Raw genomic sequence first — 24,884 nt, forward strand, 5'->3', positions numbered from 1 at the left:
TGATAGGTATGTCCCTGTCAGACAGGGAGGAAGTGATAAGGTAAGGGAACCGTGGTTTACTACAGAAATTGCATCTCTTGTTGAGCGGAAGAAGGAGGCTTATGTGATGATGAGATAAGATGGTTAAGATGAGACGATTGAGAGTTACAGATTAGCTAGGAAGGATTTAAAGAGAGAGTTAAGAGGAGCAAAGAGAGGACATGAGCAGTCTTTAGCAAATAGAATGAAGGAGAACCCTGAAATTTTCTGTTGGTTTGTGAGTAGTAAAAGGATGACGAGAATAGGTATTCCTGATGAAGGGCTTTTGCCCGAAACGTCAATTTTACTGCTCCTCGGATGCTGCCTTAACTGCTGAGCTTTTCCAGCACCACTCTAATCCAGAGAATAGGAATAGGGTCAGTCGAAGACAGAAGTGGGAAATTGTGTGTGGAGCATGTAGAGATCAGAGATGTGCTAAACGAATATTTCTCATTGGTTTTCACTCAGGAAAAGGAGAATATTGTAGAGGAGAAGAATGAGATATGAGATATTACACTAGAAAGGTTTGAGGTTAGTGAGGGAGAGTGTTACTAATGCTAGAAAGAGTGAATGTAGACAAATACCCTGGGCCGGATGGGATTTATCCAAGGATTCTCTGGGAAGCTAGGGAAGAGGTGTTGAAGCCTTTGGCTTTTTATCTTTCAGTCGTCATTGTCTGCAGGTTTAGCACCAGATGACTGCAGGATTGCAAATGTTGTGCCCTTGTTCAGTAGAGATGACCCAGGTAATTGTAGATCAGTGAGCCTTATGTCTGTTGTGGGAAAGGTTTTGGAAAGGATTATGAGAAATAGGATTTGTAATCATCTTGCAAGCAACAATGTGATTGCAGATAGTCAACATGGATTCGTCAAGGGCAGGTCATATTTCACAAACCTCATTGAGTTTTTTGAGAAAGTGACCAAGCACGTGGATGATGGTAGGGCAGTTGACATGATGTACATTGAGGAGAAAGTGAGGACTGCAGATGCTGGAGATCAGAGCTGAAAATGTGTTGCTGGAAAAGCGCAGCAGGTCAGGCAGCATCCAAGGAACAGGAGAATCGACGTTTCGGGCATCAGATGATGTACATTGACTTCAGTAAGGCCTTTGATAAGGTTCCACATGGTAGACTGTTGGTGAAAATGCAGAGGTATGGAATTGAGGGTGATTTAGCAGTTTGGATTCAAAACTGGCTTTCTGTAAGAAGGCAGAGAGTGGTGCTTGATGGAAAATGTTCAGCTTGGAGTCCGGTTACTAGTGGTGTGCCACAAGATCTATTTTGGGACCACTGCTGTTTGTCATTTTTCTAAATGACTTAGACACAGGCATAGGTGGATGGGTCAGTAAGTTTGCAGATGACATTAAAGTCAGTGGAGTAGTGGACACTGTGGAAGAATGTTGCAGGGGGACTTGGATAAACTGCAGAATTGGGCTGAGAGGTAGCAAATAGAGTTCAATGCAGCTAAATATGAGGTGATGCACTTTGGGTAAAATAACAGGAAGGCAGAGTACTGGGTCAATGGAAAGATTCTTGGTAGTATGGATGTGCAGAGGGATCTTGGAGTCCATGTACATGGATCCCTGAAAGTTGTCACCCAGGTTGATGGTGCTGTTAAGAAGGCATATGGTGTGTTAGATTTTATTGGTCGAGAGATTGAATTTCAGAGCTATAATGTCATGCTGCGACTATACGAAATGCTAGTGTAGCTGAACTTGTAATATTGTGTACAGTTCTGGTCGCCCCATTACAGGAAGGCTGTGGAAGCATTAGAAAAGTTCAGTGGAGATTTACCAGGATGTTGCCTGGTCTGGAGGGAAGGTCTTATGAGGGAAGGCTGAGAGATTTGGGTCTGTTCTCATTGGAAAGAAGGAGGCTAAGAGGGGATTTGATAGAGACATTCAAGATGATCAGAGGATTAGATAGGGTAGACAGTGAAATATTTTTTCCTAGGATGATGACGTCAACTTGTACGAGGGGGTATAGCTACAAATTGACGGGTAATAGATATAAGACAGATGTCAGAAGCAGGTTCTTTACTCAGAGATTGATAAGGGTGTGGAATGCCCTACCTGCCAATGTAGTTAGCTCAGACTCATTAGGGAGGTTTAAACAATCCTTGGATAAGCATATGGATGATAATGGGATAGTGTAGGAAGATGGGCTTAGATTAGATCACAGATCTGCGCTACATCGACGGCTGTAGGGCCTGCTCTGCGCTGTATTTATGTTTATGTGTTGGCAATTTAATTGCATTACAGCCAACACATGTTTTAAAACTTTGCGCTTTAGAAAGTGTTATGAATTTGGCATTTGCGTCATAGTGAATTCGTCTTAACGAAGTGCATCTTACAGCAAAACACCTGCACGTTTCGATTTAAAACTGTACTAATTTATTAACTCTAACTTAACTGTCTAAACTGTGTTGAAATGTGTGATGCAGCTCATTGATAGACAAGTCCGCTGTGCTGTGATGTGGTAAAAGAAAGGATTACATTTACATTTCAGGACTTATTTCTTAATTGCTTAAAGCTTTGTTAGGAGTGGGGATGAATACTTTCCCACTCAGCAGAATGGAAATATAGACATACGTCACCTCAATTTTGCTCAATTTCATAATATTCTTGAAGCTAGCTTTTCTAGTTTGCATTCTGCATTATTTTAGTAGGCTTGTGTCTGCTATTGAAAAAAATGCATTACTTTCCAAAGGTGTGGTCTTCATCATTGCCTGGAAGCCAGTGTCTGGAGGCATACCACCGGGATCAGTGCTGGGTCCCTGTTGTTTATGATATATGTAAACAGTACAGATGAGAATGTTGAGGAGGAGGGGGAATAAGTAAGTTTGCAGATGACATGAAGATTGGGTTGGTGATTATTAGGAGGAAGGAATGCCTTAGGTTACAGGAGGATACGGGTCGATCAGTGGCAGATGTAATTTAACACTGAAGAGTGAGGGGTGATGCACATTGGATGGAGTGACAAGATACTCAATGAATCGCAAGACACTAGAAAGCTCAGATTTTGTGGTCCTTTTTCACAAATTCCTGGAGATGGCAGGACAGGTTAATAGGATAGTTAAGGCATTTGGGACACTTGCCTTTGTTAGTTGTGGCATAGATTACAAGGGCAAGGAGGTTCTGTTGGAGCTGTGCAAACCCTTGGTTAGGTCAAAGCTGAAGAACTGTGAAAATCTGGTCACCACACTAGGAAGGATGTGATTGCACTGTATGGTGTCAAAGTCCCTTCTCCCCCAGCTTTAGCCCATGCCTCACCCCATCCCATTTCCTCGTCTCCCTGACCTGTTCTAACCTGTCCATCTTCCTACTCCACTCTACCTTTTCCACTGTCAAATCACAATAAATGCCGTAACTGCATCCACCTGTCATCACCCTGCCTCCCCCTCTCTATTTGCTTCTAGGTTCCCCTCCCCCTCCAAGTCTTGACGGAGGGTTTCAACCCAAAACAAAGAGTTTCCTGCTCCTTGGACACTGTCTGACCTGCTGTGCTCTTCCAGTTTCACATCTATTGACCTCCTTCTCCAGGATGTTGCCAGGCTTGAAGCATTATAGCTGTGAAGAGAGACTGGATAAGCTTATGTTGTCATCTTTACTGCAGGAAAGTTGAGGCGTGGGTGGGGAGGGGATGACTTGACTGAGGGGCATGGAGCGGGTGGACAGGAAACAGCTAGGGTCATTAACAAGGGGGCATAATTTTAAAGTGAAGGCCTGGAGGTTTAGAGGGGATTTAAGGAAAGAACTTCACCCAGAGGATGGTGAGAGTCTGAAATGCACTGCCTGGGAAGGTTAGAAAGGCTAGAAGCCTCACAACCTTTAAAGTGTACGTGTATATCATAATATTCAGGACCATGGGGCAACGGCTAGAAAATGGGATTAGTGTAGATATGTTAGTCCACACTCAAAGGACGTCTTATGTGTTGTATGACTCTGAGATAATAAGCAGCATAGTTAATTCGTAATCATTAGATGCAATATGTTTAGATTTCGACAAGGCCACTTAATACAGAAAAGAGCTCATGGGATTGTACATTAGCATGGGTTGAGAGTGGGTTAATAGAAGACTAAGTTGGCATAAAGGAGCCACTTCCAGGATGGCAGCCTGTAATCCTCAGAGGGGCACAATTATTTACAATACACTACAATTAATAACTTGATGACAGAAGTGAATGTGCTGTCACCAAGTTTGTGGGCAACACAATATATGAGAGGACACATGGTGACAATGAGAGAGTCTACAGAGGGATATAGGTTAAATGGCCAAAACACTTAGCAAATGGAATGTAGTTTTGTGAGAAAATAGGAAGTAATGTATTCTGACAGGAAGAACAGAAGAGTTGAATGTTGTTTAAAGGGGGGAAAGCTGCAAAAGGAGTGGGGGGTCATCATGCATAAATTTCAAAACCCTAGCATCCATGTTCAGCAGATAATAGGGAAGGGAAATAGACTGGCCTTTCAAAATAAAGGGATTGGAGAATAAAAATAGAATTTTGGTGGCAGTGGTTCAGTGGTTAGCACTACTGTCTCATAGCACCAGAGACCTGGGTTCAATTCAGCCTTAGTAGATCGTCTGTGTGGCTTTTGCACATTCTCCCCATATCTGCGTGGGTTTCGTCCAGTTTCCTCCCACAGCACAAAGCTGTGCACGTTATATTGATTGGCCATGCTAAATTGTCTTTTGTGACTAGGGATTCACAGGCTAGGTGGATTAGCCATGAGAAGTGTGGTGACACGGGATATGTTTGGGAGTCTAGGTCTGGGTGGGAGGCACTTTGGAGGGTTAGTGCACACTCAGTGGGTGAAATGGCTTCTTTCTGTGTTGTAAGGATTCTATGAAAAATACAAATCAGAACACCTCTGGAATGCTGTGAACAGTTTTGATCCCCATAAAGATACATTCGCATTGGAGATAGTCCAGATAAGACTGATCCTGGGCATTGAGGGATTTTCTAATGAGGAGACGTTGACCAGGCTGGGCTTGTACTCATTTGATGTTTAGAAAAATAGACGGAGAACTAATTGAAACATACAACCTTATTAGTGTGATTGACAGCATAGATGCAGAGACATTGGCTCTACACTCACCTACAAGGGAAACGAGAGTTCATAATGTCCGAGTAAGGGCTCACCCAATTTGGCGAGAGATGAGAAGTATTTTTTTCCTGAGTGTAGTGAATTTGTGGAACTCTTCACTGAAGAGGACGGTTATGGCTGGTTCGCTGAGTTTGGTCAGGACTGGATAGGCACGTTTTTAATCTGTAAGGGAATCAAGGTTTGTCAGTGAGAAAGTGAAATTGAGGATTATCAGATCAGCCATGATCTCATTGAATGGGAGAGCGGTCTTGATGGTCCGATGGCTCACTTCTACGCATTATGGTCTAAGGCTGACACTCATGGTCTAGACTATTTTTACATAAATGCTGTAATGAATGTAAAGTGGTTGGCATATTAGAAGTTTCACTGCAGCAGTGTCTGTGAAAACTGCACTTCTGTGGATGTTTGTATTGGTAATGATGAGCATTCCCTCCCAAGTGGGGTCATGAGCTCTGAGACCATGATGGCTAACACCCTCGCCCATTCTCCGACTTTTGTCCTCCACCCTACCCAATCGCTCAACAAGCGATCATGACAGTTTTCACAGCTTGTAAGTAGAGTCACAGTGGCAGAAATATTTTGGGGTGCTTTGGATTGTGATCTTTTTTCTCAAAGTCAAATTGTCTGATTGTTCAGACTAACATAGAGTGTCTATGTGGGAGGTAGAACTGAAATCCAACAGGAGAAGTATCTATAGGAGTGTGTAGAGAATTGGAAGAGGACAAGATAGTATCTTTCTTCAACAATTAAAAAGGTTAAATTCCTTTTTTCAAGCATTAAACTGTTCTCAGGACAGATACTTCCATAAATGTAAATAAATATTTAGCTGTTCAGAAACCAAAACTTCCGAGTGTGTTTTTAAAGTTTAGATTTATCCAAAAACAATAGCATTCTAATTTCATGGATAAACCTAAAAATAATTCTAATTTCAACCATGTTGTAATAATTATCCAGCATTCATTCTGAAATCCAATGAAAGGGTTTAAGTTAACTGAGGTTCCCAGCCTGCACAAATACCTGCCAATGGCTGTTCTATATTTATATAAAGTTTTGTGCTTCATCTAATATTCATCATTAAAATAGTAATGTCAGATAGTGTCCAAGAGTTAAATACACTGATAGACTATAAACACATTGAGCACTGTAGTATTGTCATGCATTTATCCAACAACTAGCTTAATTGATTTTAGTTGTAGGATTACATTGACGCAACTTGTACTTCAGAACGTGAGAAGACACAATGGCCTACTAATATTATTTAATCCAGAGACTTGGATAATGTTCTGAGGAGCCAAGTTCAAATTCTGCCATGGCAGATGATGGAATTTGAATTCAATAAAAGTCTGATTAAGAGCCTTAATGTTGGCCATGAAATTGTTACCGATGGTTGGAAAAACCCCATCTGTTCACTAATATATTTTAGGGAAGGAAATCTGCCATGCTTACCTTATCTGGTCTACATGTGACTCTAAACCCACAGCAACGTGAATGACTCTCACTGTCCTCTGGGCAATTAGGGATGAACAATAAATTTTGCCCTGGCCAGCAATGTCCATGTCCTGTGAATGAATTTTTAAAAAGTAAACTGATGTCTTTCTGTATTATTTTTAGTACTTTTTATGTGTTGTTTAGGTCCATGTATAGGTGACAGGATAATTTCCCTTTTCTCAATGCCCTTATCTTTTATCTGTTATGACTCATTTGTTTTCCTTTATTTGTTTATCTGTCCTTTTACCCTGAAAGGATAACTTTTACCAGTTGCGGAATGGGTCATTAAATAAAGCCCTTTTCAATGATTGTTCATCTTAAATGATTGGGAGGAGAGTAAGAATCAGCATGAAAACATAATATACTCTGTACTGACTGCCTGCATGCATTGTATTAAAGAAATTCTAGAGTATTTTAGTTTCTCAGATGAAGGAGAACAGCATGGAGCAAGAAAGTCAATACTATGTATTAAAATGTGTGCAGATTGGTTTGCATTGAATTCAGATGAAAGGAAGTGATATGTTTTCTGCCTCAAAAGCAAGAATAGATGAGCTAGTTTTTAATGTTGTCGGTGGAATCAATTGAGAGGTTTACATTAGATGATTTTCTAAGAAGACATTTCCTTGTGGTGGCCCCTCTACAGCAACACACTTATGAGAATTGCATGACCAGGAAACCAATCTTTCCAAGTAATTCTGTTTATGTAAAACTTATCTCAAATTAAATCTTTAAAGGTTCTGTGATATTTGCCTTTGCTCTTGACTTTCTCTTTCAAAGGAAGTGGTACATAGAATCCCTACAGGGAAGAAGCAGACCATTCAGTCCATCAAGTCCACATCAACCCTCTGAAGACCCTCCCTCCCAAACTGTCCCTCCTATCCCCTGCATTTCCCATGGCTAATTCTCCTAGTCTGCACATCCCTGGACACTATGGGCCATTTAGCTGGGCCAATTCAGGGCTCTGGGAGGAATCCTATGCAGACATGGAGAGAGTATGCAAACTCTTGGGTGAGAGTCACCCGAGGCTGGAATCAAACCCATTTTTTTTGAAAAAGTCTAAATTTGTGAAGTTATGCTCAGAAGTACACTTAAGATATTTTTTGATCTGGCCTTTACTGGTATGTGCTGGGTACACAGATGCTAATATACTGTATGGGCACTGTACCAACTATGAGAAATGTCACATTTAAGTTGAAATCAATGGTGTAATGAGGCTAACAGACATCTTGTGTGCTAGCTTCCAGACCATTTGTGCTTCATAGTCATGTAGAGTACCCTAGATGCATTGTAAACTCTGTAACCAATTCTTGTGTTGTCATACAAATTTTTTTAAAAACTATGCATTTTGGAAATCATAAACAAAAACAAATTGCCAGAAAAACTCAACAGGCTGGCGGCATCTGTGGAGCGAAATCAGAGTTAACGCTTTGGGTCTAGTTCCCCTCCTTTAGACCAGATGCTGCCAAATCTGAATTTTTCCATCAATTTCTGTTTTTCTTCTTACGTTGTCCTCCCTGGTTGACTATGTTGTGCATAACACAAACGTAACTCCCATTCTGTGGGCTGGATTTTGTGACCAGCAATGAAAGACACTCACCCAAACCAGAGGACACAGTTTAAAAATACAGGGTAGACTATTTAGCACAGAGATGAGGAGAAATTTCCTCACCCAGAGAGTGGTGGCTGTGTGGAATGCTCTGCCCCAAAGGGCAGTGGACGCCCATTCTCTGGATTCATTTAAGAAAGAGTTGGATAGAGCTCTCAAGGATTGTGGAATCAAGGGTTATGGAGATAAGGCAGGAACAGGATACTGATTAAGGATGATCAGCCATGATCATATTGAATGATGGTGCAGGCTCGAAGGGCAGAATGGCCTACTCCTGCACCAATTGTCTATTGACTACTCACTGCACTTAAAGCATCCCATAGACATTTTGTGGGCTTTCTGTGACATGAGTGGTTGAAGGGAGCTTGCTCAATCAGATTGGGGAAAAAGATCTCTTTGAGGCAGTCTAAAGTAATAAGTGTAAATTTGAAAATGTATTTCATTTATATGGGGTGAAATAAAGATGACACAAAAAATGTGTCAACGTAATTTTAATTTTTAAAATTTCCATCAATAATTAAGATCTGAATAAATGAGATTCCACACTTGTAAATTTTGGTTCCAGAGTTTGTTTGGCGATGTTAGAGTTTAACTTAAAACAAATTGCACAAGTCTTGACGTTTCCTGGCATGTTTAGTGGATCAGTTCTGCACTTTCATACCCATCGTGGATTTTCAAATCAGGTCACTAGGTAAAGAATCAGTGTAGTGATGCAGAAGCAGTGCAAATCAGCTGCTTCCAAATTTCCACTTTGGCACTCACATATGCACAGTTCAGAGTTGTTTTCTAATTTACTCCATAATATCAGTGAATGCTGCACAGGTTTACTGTTATTCTTATAACAAAATCCAGGCCATAACGTTTACTACAGAAAAACCTCACCTTTGCTTCTGACTTTCTCTCCAAGAGACATTTATCACATCTCAAAAAAACTCTAAACACAATGGATTTGTATTCATCATTAGACTCTTAATTCCAGATTTTTATTAAATTCAAATTCCACCATCTGCTGCAGAGAGAGATTTGAACCTGGCCTCCAGAATATTACCTGGGTCTCTGGATTAACAGTCTAGTAATAATACCACAAGACCATCACCTCCAGAAATGAAGAATTTCAGCTGTGACGAGTGGAAAAATTAAGAGAGTCCCTTGTAGAAAGGAGGGATGAGATTTGATAGGGTATTCCAAATAATGAAAGCTCTAAACAGAGAGGCGAGAGACCAAGAAGAAGAGGGTGCAGATTTAAAGTAATTGGCAAAGGAAACAAAAGTGATACGAGAAAAAAATTTCTGGTAAAGTTCTGGAATGCAGTATCTGATGGAAGCAAGTTTAGCTGAAGCATTCAAAAGGATATTTCGGCTATTATCTGAAAAGAAAGAACAGGATTATAGAGAGAAATGGAAGAAAGGACTCGGTGAATTTCTCAGTGCAGATACTGGGTCACAAGGCTTCTTCCATGCTTCAACAATTCTGTGATACTTTCAAATACAGTCAGTTCTTCTATAATGCAATGGTTGCATACTTCTGCAACCCTGCGTTATAGAAAAATAACGCTTTAGAAAAAGTGCTTAAAGTGTTGGTGCTGTAATCGTGTTACAGACAACACGTTTTAAAAGTTTGCACTGTAGAAAGTGTTCCCAATTAGTCAGTTGTGTTACAGCAAATTAATGTTGATGAAATGCACATTCTAAATGAATGACTTGTATAACGATTGTTACGTAAGCACGTACAGCAGTATTTGCATATAGAGCTAGATTTCACAAAAGCAGGTGGGTGTTTATTTCAAGGTATCAGTTCAGAAACATGTTGCATTTTGGATAGTGCCATGAACATATAAATGTCGACTTGAATTGCCATTAACAGACCTTCTGGGTAGAGGGTTCTATGTCAGATTTGGATTTATTTTTCACCAAAATGGCGTTTTTAACAAAACAGCATAAACAACAGTTAATCATTGTGTTCGATAATAACTTGAACATCATAAATATCCCAAGATATAAAGAGGGTTAGAACGTGAATAGAATAGAACTAAGTGCAACATTTTGCGAGCTGACTGAAGGTATTATTGGCGAGCAAACACTGGAGGCTTTTATACTTGAGGGGGATTGCAAGGTAAGAAGAATTAGATGACTTGCAAATAGGGTTGAAGATTTAACTGCCAAAGATGAAGCAGAGCAGAATTACAGATGTATACTACCCCAGAACCTCAGAACTGGAGGGCATATACTAGCAAGTAGAGCTTGAGTTCACAATTAGAAAGGAACATATCTGTGGAGAGGGGTGACCTTATGGAAGTTTACAGAATCATGAGGGGCATGGATAGGGTAAATAGACAAAGTATTTTCCGTGGGGTCGGGGAGTCCAGAACTAGAGGGCATAGGTTTAGGGTGAGAGGGGAAAGATATAAAAGAGACCCACGGGGCAACTTTTTCACGCAGAGGGTGGTACGTGTATGGAATGAGCTGCCAGAGGAAGTGGTGGAGGCTGGTACAATTGCAACATTTAAGAAGCATTTGGATGGGTACATGAATAGGAAGGGTTTGGAGGGATATGGGCCGGGTGCTGGCAGGTTGGACCGAAGGGTCTGTTTTATGCTGTACATCTCTATAACTCTATGATTCTTTAATTCACTCTATTGGCAGATGGGGAACCCAGTGATGATTGGCATGTGTAATGATGCAAGGTGAGAGATTTAGTGCAGGTTAGGAATTAGACAGTGGAATTCGACATTGAAGTGAATTTTGATCAGGTCTAGAAGGCTGACAAAAGTGTATTGTGACCTTGATCACTTTGGAAACATTAATTTTTTTTAAAATCATGTTTTAATTGTTAAACTGCTGTTGTGATGTAAGGTTAGTGGCCCAAATTTTAATATCACTTCTATGAATTTGAGCTACTGGCATATGGATGTGTCTGAAGGAATTTAATCAACTTGTAAATATTTCTGTAGCCAAGTTGATTTCTTTTAAAATGCATTGCAAAAGGGAGCCTTCCTGAAAAGTAATCTTTTTTTTGTTTATATTGGGACAATTTCATGACCAAAGTAAACAGTTGTACATTCAACTTCAGTTTAGATGGTCAGGAATTGTTGTTTTTTCTTTGGATTCACTTTGGGAGTGTGGGGGAGGAGAGAAGATTTTTTGTTTCAATTCTCAGTTTGAGCAGTTCTGTAGGAGTCTTAGGTGTATAAAGTAGTTGCTCCTGAGAAAGGGAGGAAGAGGTTTAGATGAGTTAAACCAGATGACCTCTGTGTAAGTAGTTTAGTAAAGGCTCTCAACCAGAAGTGTTTGGTTAATGCCTGGAAGGGTTATTTGATGCTGAGAAAGTTTAATCTCAGGCTTCACATGAGGCTCCCAAGCACTAAGGATGTTACCTAGACAGGGGACGAAACGTTTGCAACACAAATTCCCAGCTCGGCGAACAGAATCACAACGAGCACCCGAGCTACAAATCTTCTCCCAAACTTTGAAAGTTTAATCTCAGTTGTATGAAAGCTCCAGGAAGAGGCTATCAGATTTTCAAGACCGGAATTTTTAGCCACAGTTAAATTATAGCGTATAGAGAGATGCAGAAGTGAATTCTGTCATTGTGTGTTTTAAAGGGGTTCTTTTGAGATTGATTTTTACCATGTGTTTCAAATTCTTTAAATGTATGTTGTATGCAAATAGTTTGTTTGATTCAATTTTAACTTCAATTCCTTTTTGTCAAAAATTTCTGTTTTATTGTTAAAAACAAATCTTCAATATTATGTGTTAATGTTTGAGCAAGAGATCACCTTGTTCAAACCAATAAAGTGATCTACCAAGCCAGGTTTCAGTCTGGTAGCATCATCAGGTGGGCGCAATATATTGTTTGCTGTGATTTTGGCGGCCTTTCATAGTTTACATACAGGAAGTAATTAGTGAAGCAATTGGTCTATTATTTTTCATTGCAAAGGAATTGGAATACAATACTAAGAAAATCTTGCTGGAATTGTGTATGACTTGAGTGAGACTACACATGCAATGCTGTGTGCATATTTGGTCTCCATATCGAAGGAAGGATATACTTTAGAGGGGATGGATGTACGGTTCACTGGAATGAGTCCTAAGATTAGAGAATTTTTTTTTGAGGGCTGACTAACTAAAATGAGCCTATACTAATTGGAATTTAGGAAAATTAAAAGTGATTTCATTGAAACATGTAAAACTCTGAGTCAGATTAGCAGGGCAATTGCTAAGAGGATGTTTACCTTGACTGGAAAGTCTGCAACTAGGGGGTTGGTCTCAGGATGCGAAACTTACCATTTATGCCTAAAATAAGAAATGTATTCACTCAGTTATGCATCATTGGCTGTATATTCCAAAGGACAATGGATATTAAGTATTTGAGTCTCTTTATGGCTGAGGGAGAATTTTGGATGGTAAGAGAAATCGAAGGATAAAAAGATCCTAGAAAAGTGAAGTTGAGATGGAAAATCAACCATTGTATGGAGTACAGCTGCCTTGATGGGCCGTATGGCCTAATTTTGGACCATTTTAAAATTCATTTGGGGGTGTGAGTTTTGCTACTGGGCCTAAATGATATTGAGAAGATGGTGGTGAAATATCGTCTTGAGTTGGTTATGTACGTTTGGCATAGGTATGTCCACAATGCCATTCGGAAGGCAGTTCCAAGATTTTGGCCCGGCAAAAGTGTAGGAACAGCAGTATGTTCAGGATTGAGAGTGGTTTGGAGACAAACTTGCAAGTGATGGTATTCCCATGTATCTGCTACCCTTGACCTCTAGATGGTAGTGGTCATGGATTAAGAAGGTGCTCTCAATTGATGAATTTCTGCAGTTCATTTTGGAAATAGTATGCAGTGCTGCTACTGTATTTTGGTAATGGACAGAATAAATGCGGTGCCAGTCAAATGGGCTGTCTTGTCTGGATTTATCGAGCTTCTTGAGAGTTGTTTCTTCTGGTCTTGTGTTCCAAAAGAGAAATTTAAGAATTGAGGTTTTTCAAAATGTGGTCAATACATGGAATTGGTTTTCAAATATAGTAGAAATAAAATCCCTGAAAGTTTAAGAATCAATTTATTGTTGCAATGTGGAGGTTTTATAGCCAATTCTGGATAAATGATAATGACCGTGTGAAAATGTTGGTGAACATAAAGGTGACAAAGAAAAGAAAATAAAGCAAGGAATAAGAATAGAAAATGCTGCAAATGTGCAGTGCATCTGTTGGGATTTGTTAGAGAATAGATGTGTTCATGTTTTGAATTGTAGGTTCTCCTGAATTACGGATTCCCTTCATTGCTTTCAGGTGCTGACAAATCCATCACACATTTCAGACATTTCCTGTTTCTAGTACAGATTTACAGCACTTCTGTTTTTTTCCCCTCATTGGTAATGAAAGGTTGAACTGGCATTGCTGATTGACATGTACTACCCCAGACTTATTGCCAATCACAGACCCGTTATCCAGTAGAAATGTCAGTGGTTTAAGTGTAATAACAAAGTATTACGGGTGTCACTACCTGTAAGAGAGAACTGAAAAATTGATTGAGTTTTGAAAAATTAATCCCCACTTGCTCAGGTTCTTCTGGCACAAAATATATTGGAACAATATTTTTGAAGATATTAGCCATGTTTTTCTGCTTGGTTTTCTTCTTATCTGCCCCAGAGCACTTTGGAAGATCAGTTGGTGAGTATGTTCAGGACTGAAATTGATAGATTTCAACCTGTTAGAAATATCAAAGAATGCAGGGATAGTGAAAGAAAATGGTGTGGTTGAAGATTACCAAGATGTCATTGAATCACCGAGCAGGCTCAAAGGGCTGAATGGCCTATATCTGCTCCTAATCCTTATGTTCTCTCGCATTTTAGCTCAGAAAATTGGGGGTCCTGAGTTAATTGTAAATGTTGTTCAGAGTTGGTTATTGGCATGCACTGAAAAATTACCTGAGTTCTGCTGTTGATTGTTGTAGCTTTTTTTTCCTCCTGAATACCTCTGCCCCACTATTTTAGCTTAGTAAAATGGAAGTCTGAATCTCTGCCTTCCTCCCTTATCTCCTGGCCTCCTGGTTGCCACTGTTAATGGACTGAAAGGGAGCACTGAATCTTCTTCAGTCAGAGTGCCTGCTGGAAGATTGGATCCACCTGTATAAAACATATCAGAGGTGGAGGCTATGTTCAAATCATTCTCTGGTTACAACATTTTCATGCTGTGAATGTTTTAATATTCGTTTTGTTGGCACACTATGCACCTACAAAAGTACCTCACTTGCTGTTCAATGTGAAATGTCCAAATTTTTTGTCAAATTACTTCATAATGCTATTTATTGAGTCTTCTGAAATGACATTTATGGAGTTTTCTGTGTAAAATTGACAGAATTCCAATGTTGTCCTCAGTACTTTATCACTTTCAGGTGGTCAGTATTCTTCGAGCCCCACTTTCACCACTTTGATACAACTTTAAAGATTTCCCCTACTTTATCTTGGAAATTCAACTGCTTAACTATTTATACAAATTCCTCTTCAGCACAAATCTAGCAGACTTTGTGATCTTGTTTCTCTTATGAACGAGCCCACATAATTGCTGTGAAACAGGAGTTCTCTTCCCCGGATAGAGTACTTAATAGTCACCAACACGAAATTCTAGTTGTGTAATAGTAACTTCATAAGTGAATGGAAAATTCATTAAAACAAATGTCTTTGTGCATAATGGTTGTTATCTTGCTTATGATTGAGTTGGTGTTGGTTTTGCAAAATGTTTGCACAGTCATTATTAAGAGAAAATGCATGGTTCAAGCTAATATTCCCCAATTGTTAAAGCAAAAGCTTTTTAAACTCTTGGCAACTTGGAGAAAAAGCATTTCTGGTCCATTTGTTTTGTTTAGACAGAAAGAAAATTACATGTGCAAGGTGGCTGTAACCTCATTTTCCTGAATTATGTTAGCTTTACAAATACATACAGTGAAAAATGTTTATTTTTGTTTGCATAATGCTTTATAGAATTCACAATTAAAAGTGCCATGCAATCATATTTCACTTTGCAAAAAATACTGCACTTTTATTTTTAAAGAACAGTTTCCTTATACTTACTGTAACTGATTGCATTGGTGTATTCCTCCCTACAGCACCCTAGCAGATATGTAAGTTAATTAAACTATCACATTTCTATTAAGGCTTTCAGTACTTTTGACATTTCTATCCTTGCATTTGGTTGATTCCATAAATTCTTAACACTACTGATATCAAAAACTCGCCCTTGTGGTACACCTTGTTGGAGCATTCAAAACTAGCTCTTGATGCCCAACGCCCTTTATCCCATTGTAAAATAAAATAAGTGGCTGCAGCAATACAAAATGACAGTCTGGCCGACAGTCAAGTATGTACATTTCTGCATTGTGCTATGTGATAATCCATAGGTGATCAGTCTGCTGTTATCCATGCTCTATTCCTGATGAAGGCCTTTTGAAGAAACGTCGGTTTTTCTGCTCGGATGCTGCCTGAACTGCTCTGCTTTTCCAGCACCACTCTAATGTAGAATCTGTTATCCTTCATGGGGAACCCATGCTTGTTGCTGGCTCGTTTTGATTTGTGGGCAATTTTTTAAAAAATCCTTTATTATAAGCAACATTTATAAATAACTCATAGATATTGTTAATTACTTCATGTTTGCTAGTTTAAATATTTTACCCAGTTTGAAAATTACCCCAATTCAGAGTTCCCTTTACAGGAATGGATATAAATGAACACTCAAATCAAGAATGAATTGGATTTCAGTATTAATGAAAAAAAAACACTTTTTGACAAAGCTTTTCATCTTTCACTCATCAGAGAACTTGCAAGAATACCCATTCAAGGGGAAAACCAAAATCTATATTGTATGAGAACAGAATGCTGACGCACTTGCCAGCCAATGTTGGTGTTCCCCGTGAATTGGTATTTTTACTAGTTTCCCTGAAAAGTGCAAGGCTAAAATCTTCAAAAAAAAGTTTTTTTTGTAGCAATATGTAAAGTTCTGTACTACCAAAAAACTGTAGGGAATATTATATTATATTCAACTATATTGAATTATTGGGAGAGGCCGAATAGATTAGATTAGATTAGATTAGATTAGATTACTTACAGTGTGGAAACAGGCCCTTTGGCCCAACAAGTCCACACCGCCCTGCCGAAGCGCAACCCACCCATACCCCTACATCTACCCCTTACCTAACACTACGGGCAATTTAGCATGGCCAATTCACCTGACCTGCACATCTTTGGACTGTGGGAGGAAACCGGAGCACCCGGAGGAAACCCACGCAGACACGGGGAGAATGTGCAAACTCCGCACAGTCAGTTGCCTGAGGCGGGAATTGAACCCCAGTCTCTGGCGCTGTGAGGCAGCAGTGCTAACCACTGTGCCACATAAAATCATGAGGGGCATAGAATAGCTAAGGTCTTTCTCCCAGGATGGGGGAGTCCAAAACTAGAGGGTGTAGTTGATAGATGGGAGGAAAGATTTAAAAAGGACCTGTGGGGTAACCTTTGCATGCAAAAGATGGTGTGTGTATGGAACGAGCGCCAGAAGAAGTAGTGAAGGCAGGTACAATTACAATATTTAAAAGGCATCTGGATGGGTACGTGAATAGGAAGGGTTTAGAGAGATATGGGCCATAACCTAGCAAATGGCAGCAAGTCAGATTGGGATGTCTGGTTGGCATGAGCGAATTGGATGGAAGTGTCTGTTTCCATGCTGTATGAATCTATAGGTTTACTGGATACTGACTATTTGAATGCATTCACTTTTTTAAAGAATTTGAATATTTTTACATGAAGTTAATGATCTATACCAATATCTGCTGCTAATTATAAAACAGAACCAACAAATTTAGGGTACTGATGCCTTCCTTTTGGGTGGATGTTCTACCAAATGGACAACTCCAGAAAGGCAGCTGCTGTTCTTGGCCAGCCAATCAGCAGGGGCACTAAAGAAAATCTTTCAGATTATTTTTCTCTTTTTGAAATGTGCAAAACTCCTGTTCCAGAGAAGCATAATCTCCTTGATTCTAAGATTTAGACTCTAGACTACTAATTGGCAGTGTAACATCCAAATCTTGTGTTGAGCAGACTATCTTCAAATTGTCCGGAATATGTAAAATGTGCTTGTAGTTTATTTTTTTGAGGACTGTGACTCGATTTTGCCAAGTTTAAAGACACAAAATTGATTCAACATGGTATCAGAATCTATGCTATAATGCTAATTTTTTTAAACTGAAATAGAATAATGTACATGTTAAAATGAAATGCTGGTGCTCAAAGGGTTACAACTTATTTGATCTGGGGCAAAGAAAGAATTATTGAGGGGAACATTAAAAGAAATGAAGTGTGGCCCTTGGGGACTTTTCTATGAATACCCAAAGGCAGATTAACTTTTTACAATTGAGGCTTTTTCTTTGAAGGAACACTGGTATTCTTCCCCTCAATATATGCATTTACTGTTGGAGTCCATTATTTAAGTGTGTAATTTTTTGTTAAAAATCATCTAATATCCTTTGTTGTACTCTCTTGCGATTTCATCCAGATCATGGCAAATGGCAGTTATCTGTTGAGAAAAGAGTTTATGTAAATTACAGGGGCTTCTTGGATTTTTCCAGTCGTGTAGTAGAGAGACCAGAAGAGCAAAAAAAACAGGCAGTTCTTTGGAACAGATCCTGCTGAAGACAAGTCTGTTGTTTCAGCCGTTTGGCCATTTGTCAGCAATTCTTTCGACTTCTCTCCTGTGCTGTTGCTTGGCAACATGGGCTGGAGCAATCAAACCATGGCCAAAGCAATTCAGAGAGCAGATTGTTGGGTGATTTATTAGCAAGGCTGTGAGCTGAGTGAGCTAGGCAGCTGAACTGGAGCCTTAAGCAGGAGAGCATAGAAAAACCAACAGCACTTGAATGTTGTTTTATAGATGAACCTACAGTGTTCATGATTACTGAGTAAATAATAAAGGTGTTCCAATTAAATGAGTGAAAGATTAAATGTTCAGGTATAATTAGAGGTTACCTCTCCAGTTATACTTTACATTCAGACCTAATTAACCAAGATAGGTACAGCAGTGGTCTGATGCAGGGCAAACGTATATTCCATTAAGGTTGGATAGTATTAAACAGGGAGCTTTGCTTTTGTAGCAGTTCATGTATTCTGTGTTTATTTCTCAGGTCACTTAATGTGTTTGTGGTAAGGCTGATACTGCAAACAACATGCAGCCATCTTATACTAATATTGTATGGTTAAAATATGAGCATGCGTTCTGAACACTAGGAAAATTTTGACTTGGCAACAAAAGCAGATGAAACCGTGAAGTAAAAACAGAAAATGCTGGAAGCACTCAACAAGCGAAGCAGCATCTGCAGTGAGAGAAAAATGTTTTGGTTATCATTTCAAGACTATGACTCTATCCTTTGAAAGGTCATAGACCTGAAAGGTTAATGGAACCTTTTTCCTTGTATCTCACATTTCCAGAATCTGAGATATTTTCTTCCTCCTTAGTTTTATTGAATCCCTAAAATATTTTCTGTAATGCGTAATGATACTGACTTTTTTGAAATGATGTTTAAACAACAATATATAGTATTGACATCTAATATTTTTAAAAATTCACTCATGGCTTGTGCGCATCGCTAGCTGGCCAGCATTTATTACCCATCTGTAGCTGCTGTTGAACTGAGTGGCTTGCTGGGTCATTTCCGAGGGCAATTGAGAGTCAACCGCGTTTCTATGGGTCTGAAGTAATGTGGAGGCCAGATCAGGCGAGTGTGGCAGATGAGGTGAAATGAGAAGATAAATTTTATGGCCCATCACATCTCCAAAATATCAGTGAAAGCTTTGTCTAAAAGCGATTACTTTAAAGTGCAATAATTGTTCTTAAGCAAAACTGCACAGTAAGATTCCATATTCAAAGTGGAGAATGAGTCATGAATCAGTTTTGCCAATGGTCACTCCAGATGTCATTATCCTATCCAGCTCTCCTTGTTACTAATGTCAGCTTTCTAGCCACCCTTGCACTTTGCCAATTTGTAAAATGAAGCAAAAAATGTATATATTAAAATTTGTCAAAGAAAATTTAGTTCGCCTTGCATATTTTTAAATTGGAAATGGTTCTAAAAACTGTGATTAGCTTCAAAGTTAGCAGATAACACTGTCTTTATCAATATTTTCATCTCTTTGTTGGTTGGCTACTGGAGATATATAACAACTATTCTTAAAAGCGGCTTGTCAAACCTTGAAGCAATATTTATTTTTATTGGGCCATTGTATATGATAGGTCAGCAACATAAAAATTAACTTTGTGCAGGCTACTGTACTGTGAAACAATTCATCCTTTTCAACAAAAGAAACGATGAATAGATTGTTGTACAGTGTTTTCACATGGTTTGGCTCCATTGATTTGAGATACATTTTAATTAGGCTGGGAAATATGTTTAAAAGTAAATAATTGTTAAAAACTTAGTAAATATTGTGATTTTAGAGAAGATTTGTAGCTCAGGTTGTAAGTTTGCTTGCTGAGCTGGTAGAATTGTTCTCAGCTATTTTATCACCATGTTAGGTAACATCATCAGTGAGTCTTGGATGAAGCACCTGTGATCTGACCCACATTCTATTTGTGTCTCTTGGTCTGCTACGGTGGGTCACACCATTTCCGGTTCTTTTTCTCAGAGGTCGGTAAATGGGGTCCAAATTAATATATTTGTTAATGAAGTTTCGGTTTGACTGCCCGGCCTCTAGGAATTCCCGTGCGTGTCTTTGTTTAGCCTGTCCCAGGATGGATGTATTGGCCCAGTCAAACTGTTGTCCCTCTTTGTCTCTGTGTGTAAGGATACTAGTGATAGTTGGTCATGTCTTTTGGTGGCTAGTTGGTGTTCATGTGTCCTGGTGGCTACTTTCCTGTCCGTCTGTCCAATGTAGTGTTTGTTGCAGTTCTTGCAGGGCATTTTGTAAATGACATTCATTCTGCTGGTTGTTGGTACTGGGTCCTTTAAATTCATTTTGCTTTAACTAACATAGGGATTGAAACATCCTGCAACTCAGGTGTTTGTATTAAATTTGACATACTAAATATAATGCTTGCTTATCCTGGAAAAGTATAATTATGTGTGTTCAATGTAACTGCCCTCATGAGTTATATCACAAAATAGTGATCCAAACTTTACAAGTAACTAAATTTGATGGAATCCTTAAAGATCTCTGTTATGAGCAAGTGTGCACTACAAACACTTCTTTAACCTGAGAGGCAAGAGCTTGACTTTCAACTTCAATTACGCAATTAATATCAGTACTGCATAATCTACATCTTGTATAATTTGTTTTTCCCATTGGCATTACTTAAAGAGTGTAGTTACTATACCTACCAATTATTGGATGGAATGAAAAATATTATATATTTCTGTTGATAGTGAGATAGTACTTTTCATGTTAAAAATGTGGCAAACTGACAGATAAAATATTTCATGGAGTGGATATTTTGCAGCAAAAACAGTTATGAGATCCAGACACATTTTGTGTGTCACTCAGAAGTACGAGCCAGTGTGCTTTAGGGTTTCAGTCCGAAGAAGAGATATATGGGACTTGAAATGCTAACTTTAATTTTTTTCCCCATTGATGCTGCCTGCTGGATTTATCCAACACTGTTTTCATTTCGTATCTCTAGCACTTTTCTCTTATTTGGTAATGCTCTGGGGACCATGGCAAATGGTGAAATTTGAATTCAATAAAGCTGGTTTACTGGCAATCACCTAAACAATTGGCAAATGCTGTAGAAACCCATCTGGTTCACTAATCTACATTAGGGAAGAAAATAAGCCATCCCTGACTCGATCTGGCCTAGATGTGACTACAGACACCAGAAATATCATTACGGAGCTCCCTGGGGCACTGGGAGAGCTCGTTGTTCTCTGAATAACATTACAGGAGTTTTTAAATCCACCTGAGATGCAATTCAGATGACATCTTATCCAAAAGATAAGGCAGCTCCAAATGTGCAGCATTCCCTCTGTATTCTAAGTCTAGGCTGTACTTTCACGTATAAAATGGTAGTACTGTCCTCACCCAATGTTGGCCCGTGGAGACCTAAACAGTATAGCAGTTAACAGGTACACTTGTGTTTCCCTGTACCCGGGGATCTGCAGCAACTCCACTTGTTTGCGGTTGAAATTGATAAACGGTGTGTAAATTAGATATTGGGCGTTTAGTTTTCATGGTATGTGCTTTATTGTTTTTTGGTCTATCAGCGGTGCGATGCTAATGTAAATTTGCTTGTTACCTTGTTGATGGAATAGTTACCGGAAACCTTAATCTCAAAATCTTTGCCTTAATTTTTACAAAAAAAATCAATGACCTACTTTTTTTGAAAGCTGAAGTTGTTTAATTGTTAGTCAACAGAAAGAACTATTTTACGAAGAGAAAATGTTCATGCATTAACAGGTTTAAATTATAGGGTTGATGAAATAATTGGTCGGATCAAGTTCGTTATCGGATTTAGTGTAATCCATGGCAAAGCTTACTCAATGTCCGTTATCTTTGTGACAAGAAAAGTCGAATCTTAGAGGCTGCCGATGTGCCTTTCTGCGTCTCGATAGCGGCGTTGTGAATGGATTTGTGCGGCTCACTGAACAAGTGAAAAGAGCTAGTTAATGAGATTACAGGAAAGTATTTGCTGAAAAAAAAACGACTTGGCAACATAGTTGCTTTGGTGATGTTTCTCTGTGTTGCTTTGAATACATATTCTGGGCTGTTGGGAATCAGTGATCCATACCAGGTTTTATGTCTGACCGGAGACGAGAGAACCCAGCAAGAGATCGCATGTAAACCACCCCCTTTGTAGTGTTGGAGCAGAGAGTGACAAGGTATTTCTCGCTTGTATGCTCCCCCTCTGCCACTTACTGACGGCACACTGACATTACCAGGGACTGGGAGAAAAGGGGGGAAAAAAAGGTCCTTCTCGCTTTCCTTTTGTGCTTTAATTGTTGTCATGGTTTGCTGAAGTCAGGCCAAGCCGTGAAGAAGTGCAAGCCTTTCCTGCGCTGTGTGTTGTCTGTATTATGTAGGGTGCCTCCAGTCTGAGTGATTAGTGGCTCGTATAGAAAAAGGATCTCTGTGCAGTACAATTTCCGCCATTTTCCTTGCTTCCCCTGGTGTATTTTTTCTCCCTCGCAGTCGAATCTTAGCAAAGGCTGTTCCCCCCCGCCTCCCTTGTTGACTCCTCTTTTCTTGCCAACAGAAACGCTTCATTAAGGGCTTGAGACAGTACGGCAAGAACTTCTTCAGGATCCGTAAAGAGCTGCTTCCAAATAAGGAGACGGTGAGTTTTTTTTTCTCTATTTAATTGATCTGTGTTGGTTTCTGGTAATCAATCTGCTGGTGTTCGATTGGTTGTTTTTCTTCTTGATTGTGGTTTCAAAAACTTGTTGTGGAGATTTGAAGGGAAGCAGAGTGGTTTGGCATATCAACAAAAGTGATTTCGAGTCAGAACAGATATTTATAATTAGTGATATGTTTGTGAATCATTCTGGTAGTCTAGAAGCTTCTGTTACTACCTTGCAGGTGCCATTTATCTAATAGTGGTTTTAAAAAATCATATGTGCCTCCGACTTGTAGCTACGGAGAGAATTTTTTTAAACAAAAACAGCATTGTGCTGGGTGTACCGTTTAAACTGCGAGCAATTTAATTTATTGCCGTCAAGTGTCTTTCTTTCGTTTTCTGCCTCTCGCTCTCTGCTGTGAAGAACTTGTACACTATTGTGTAATGTTTTTCAGCAGAGACTGATGTACAAGTGACCTTCCTGCAGCTCATCTGCCACCCCTTCTTTATCCACTGTGTCCTTTTTCCTTTCTGTTTGTTCAGTCTTCAGACAGACTCACTGAGGGTTCCATGTCAGATGCACTATCTTAACTTCTGACAAGCCAACCAGCTAATCATTCACAGCTTGTGGTGGCTTTGAATGAGGAGGGGGGAGGGTTAAAGGTCCGCACTTGTTTTAGAGAGTGAAGTAAATCAGGCAGCAAACAAGTGGTGGATTGTTTTAAGGCAATTATGCCTATAGAAAGTTTCCTTGTGGATAACATGCATAAACAGTTTGGTGTTCTGTCACCTTTACGTTCCATTGTGCATGAAACAAAACAAATCTACTTCTGAGCATCTCCCTTGTTCGGTTCTGAACTGTGTTAACTGATTTTACTTTCATTGCAACAGTGACCAATGATTTTAAGTTTCAAGGAGTGCAACTTAATTGCATCTTCCAGTCAGACTGTTTATAGCGGGAGGCATTATCCTGGTTGTTTGTATAGTTTAATTCCCTGAAATCACATGTAAATAAAATTATTTTGCTAATTTGACAATTCACTGTTTACCAGGCATGAAGGATGTCCCCAGGTGAGGGAAAAGGTAAACATAAGATTTGAGGCATTAAATAACTTCAGTGGGCCCATGACTTTGCATTTGGCAGCTGATATTTCTGATCCTGGAGTAATTCTTTAAGCAATGACCTGTTTACAAATACATTCTTTAAGTGTGAAAACATTACGCTAGTTTAAAGAAATTTTAATCTGACTTTTTTCCATCCCTTATTGGTCAAAAATTTCATAAATTACTTTGCCTCACCTTATAGAGAGCACAATCAGTCATTGGCCTCCCCGATTGTGAAAACACCAATAAAACTCACCTCCATCTGCTGAAAGAGGTTCCAAAAGATACATAATTGTTACATAAACTTCTATTTCCTCAGTTATTTTTGCTTTTTCCTGCCTCTCCAATTCTGTGACCTGTAGCTTTCTCAGATTTTCTCCTTCTGAACAATTGTGGCTTGTTATCGCTACTTCATTCTTTTCCATCAAAAACACTGATTTGTATGAAAGGTGCATGATGTTTATTTTTCAGCATTTATCCATTTCATCTATTTCATGTTTTAAATAACAATCTGAGAGGGAAAAGGTAATTGAGGGGATTTTAGAACTTTTACTCTCAAATACCACTGTACCTTACATGCATGTTACGCGTCGTTAACCAGCATAATTATCCATGGACAAGCTGATTAAGTAATGTGGGAAATGAGAACAGCAAATTCTGGAAAAGCTCAGCAGATCTGTAAGCATTGGCGATCTGCCGAGAAGGGAACAATGTTAACATGTTACATCCTAAGTGCCCTTAAACATTGTTTCTCTGGTTGCACTTGCTGCTGCACATGCTGCTTGATCTGCTTGGTATGTGCTGCATTTTCTGTTTCTATTTCATATTTTCAATATCATTTTTATGAAGGTCTCAGCAGTCGTAATCTGTGCTTTTCATTGCTACAAGCATATTCTAAGTACTTTCTGTTTGTAGTCCATCAGATCATCACTGACAACCTGGCTTCAGGCAGTTGAAACTCACCATATTTACGAACTGCTGTCAATTTGGGCTTCAGACCTTAGCTGCCACTATCGTTGACCAAGTATGCCCAATTGTTCTTCCCCTCACCCACCCCCCCCCCCAAAAAAAGCTCTCAATTTAGCTTGTCATTTCTTTCTGTCCCATTATCAAAAACTGTTACCTAACAAATACTGGCGAGAACAATCTACTGCTAGGCCTCTGGCGTTGCATCTGTATAACATCCAGCTAGAAAATGAATACAATTGCTAAAGGATTATTTGCCCTCTGGGACAACAAACACTGGTTTCTCTTTGCTA

The 24,884-nt window shown here is 39.3% G+C and overlaps 1 protein-coding gene across 13 annotated transcripts in view; it reads left to right on the forward strand.

Annotated features, from left to right (window-relative positions):
* The window catches only part of rerea (arginine-glutamic acid dipeptide (RE) repeats a), a 566,413-nt gene that overhangs the window by 438,667 nt on the left and 102,862 nt on the right, over positions 1-24,884 (forward strand). For all 13 annotated transcript variants that reach the window (XR_011962674.1, XM_072586150.1, XM_072586154.1 and 10 more), the window contains one exon: positions 22,441-22,521. Coding sequence is in view for 12 of the 13 variants with exons in the window: in XM_072586150.1 (XP_072442251.1) it covers positions 22,441-22,521 (81 nt within the window). In the remaining variant the exon portion in view is untranslated. The remainder of the gene's footprint in view (positions 1-22,440; positions 22,522-24,884) is intronic.

Source organism: Chiloscyllium punctatum, chromosome 16 (assembly GCF_047496795.1).
Source record: "Chiloscyllium punctatum isolate Juve2018m chromosome 16, sChiPun1.3, whole genome shotgun sequence".
In the NCBI taxonomy this organism is placed as follows: Eukaryota; Metazoa; Chordata; class Chondrichthyes; order Orectolobiformes; family Hemiscylliidae; genus Chiloscyllium; species Chiloscyllium punctatum.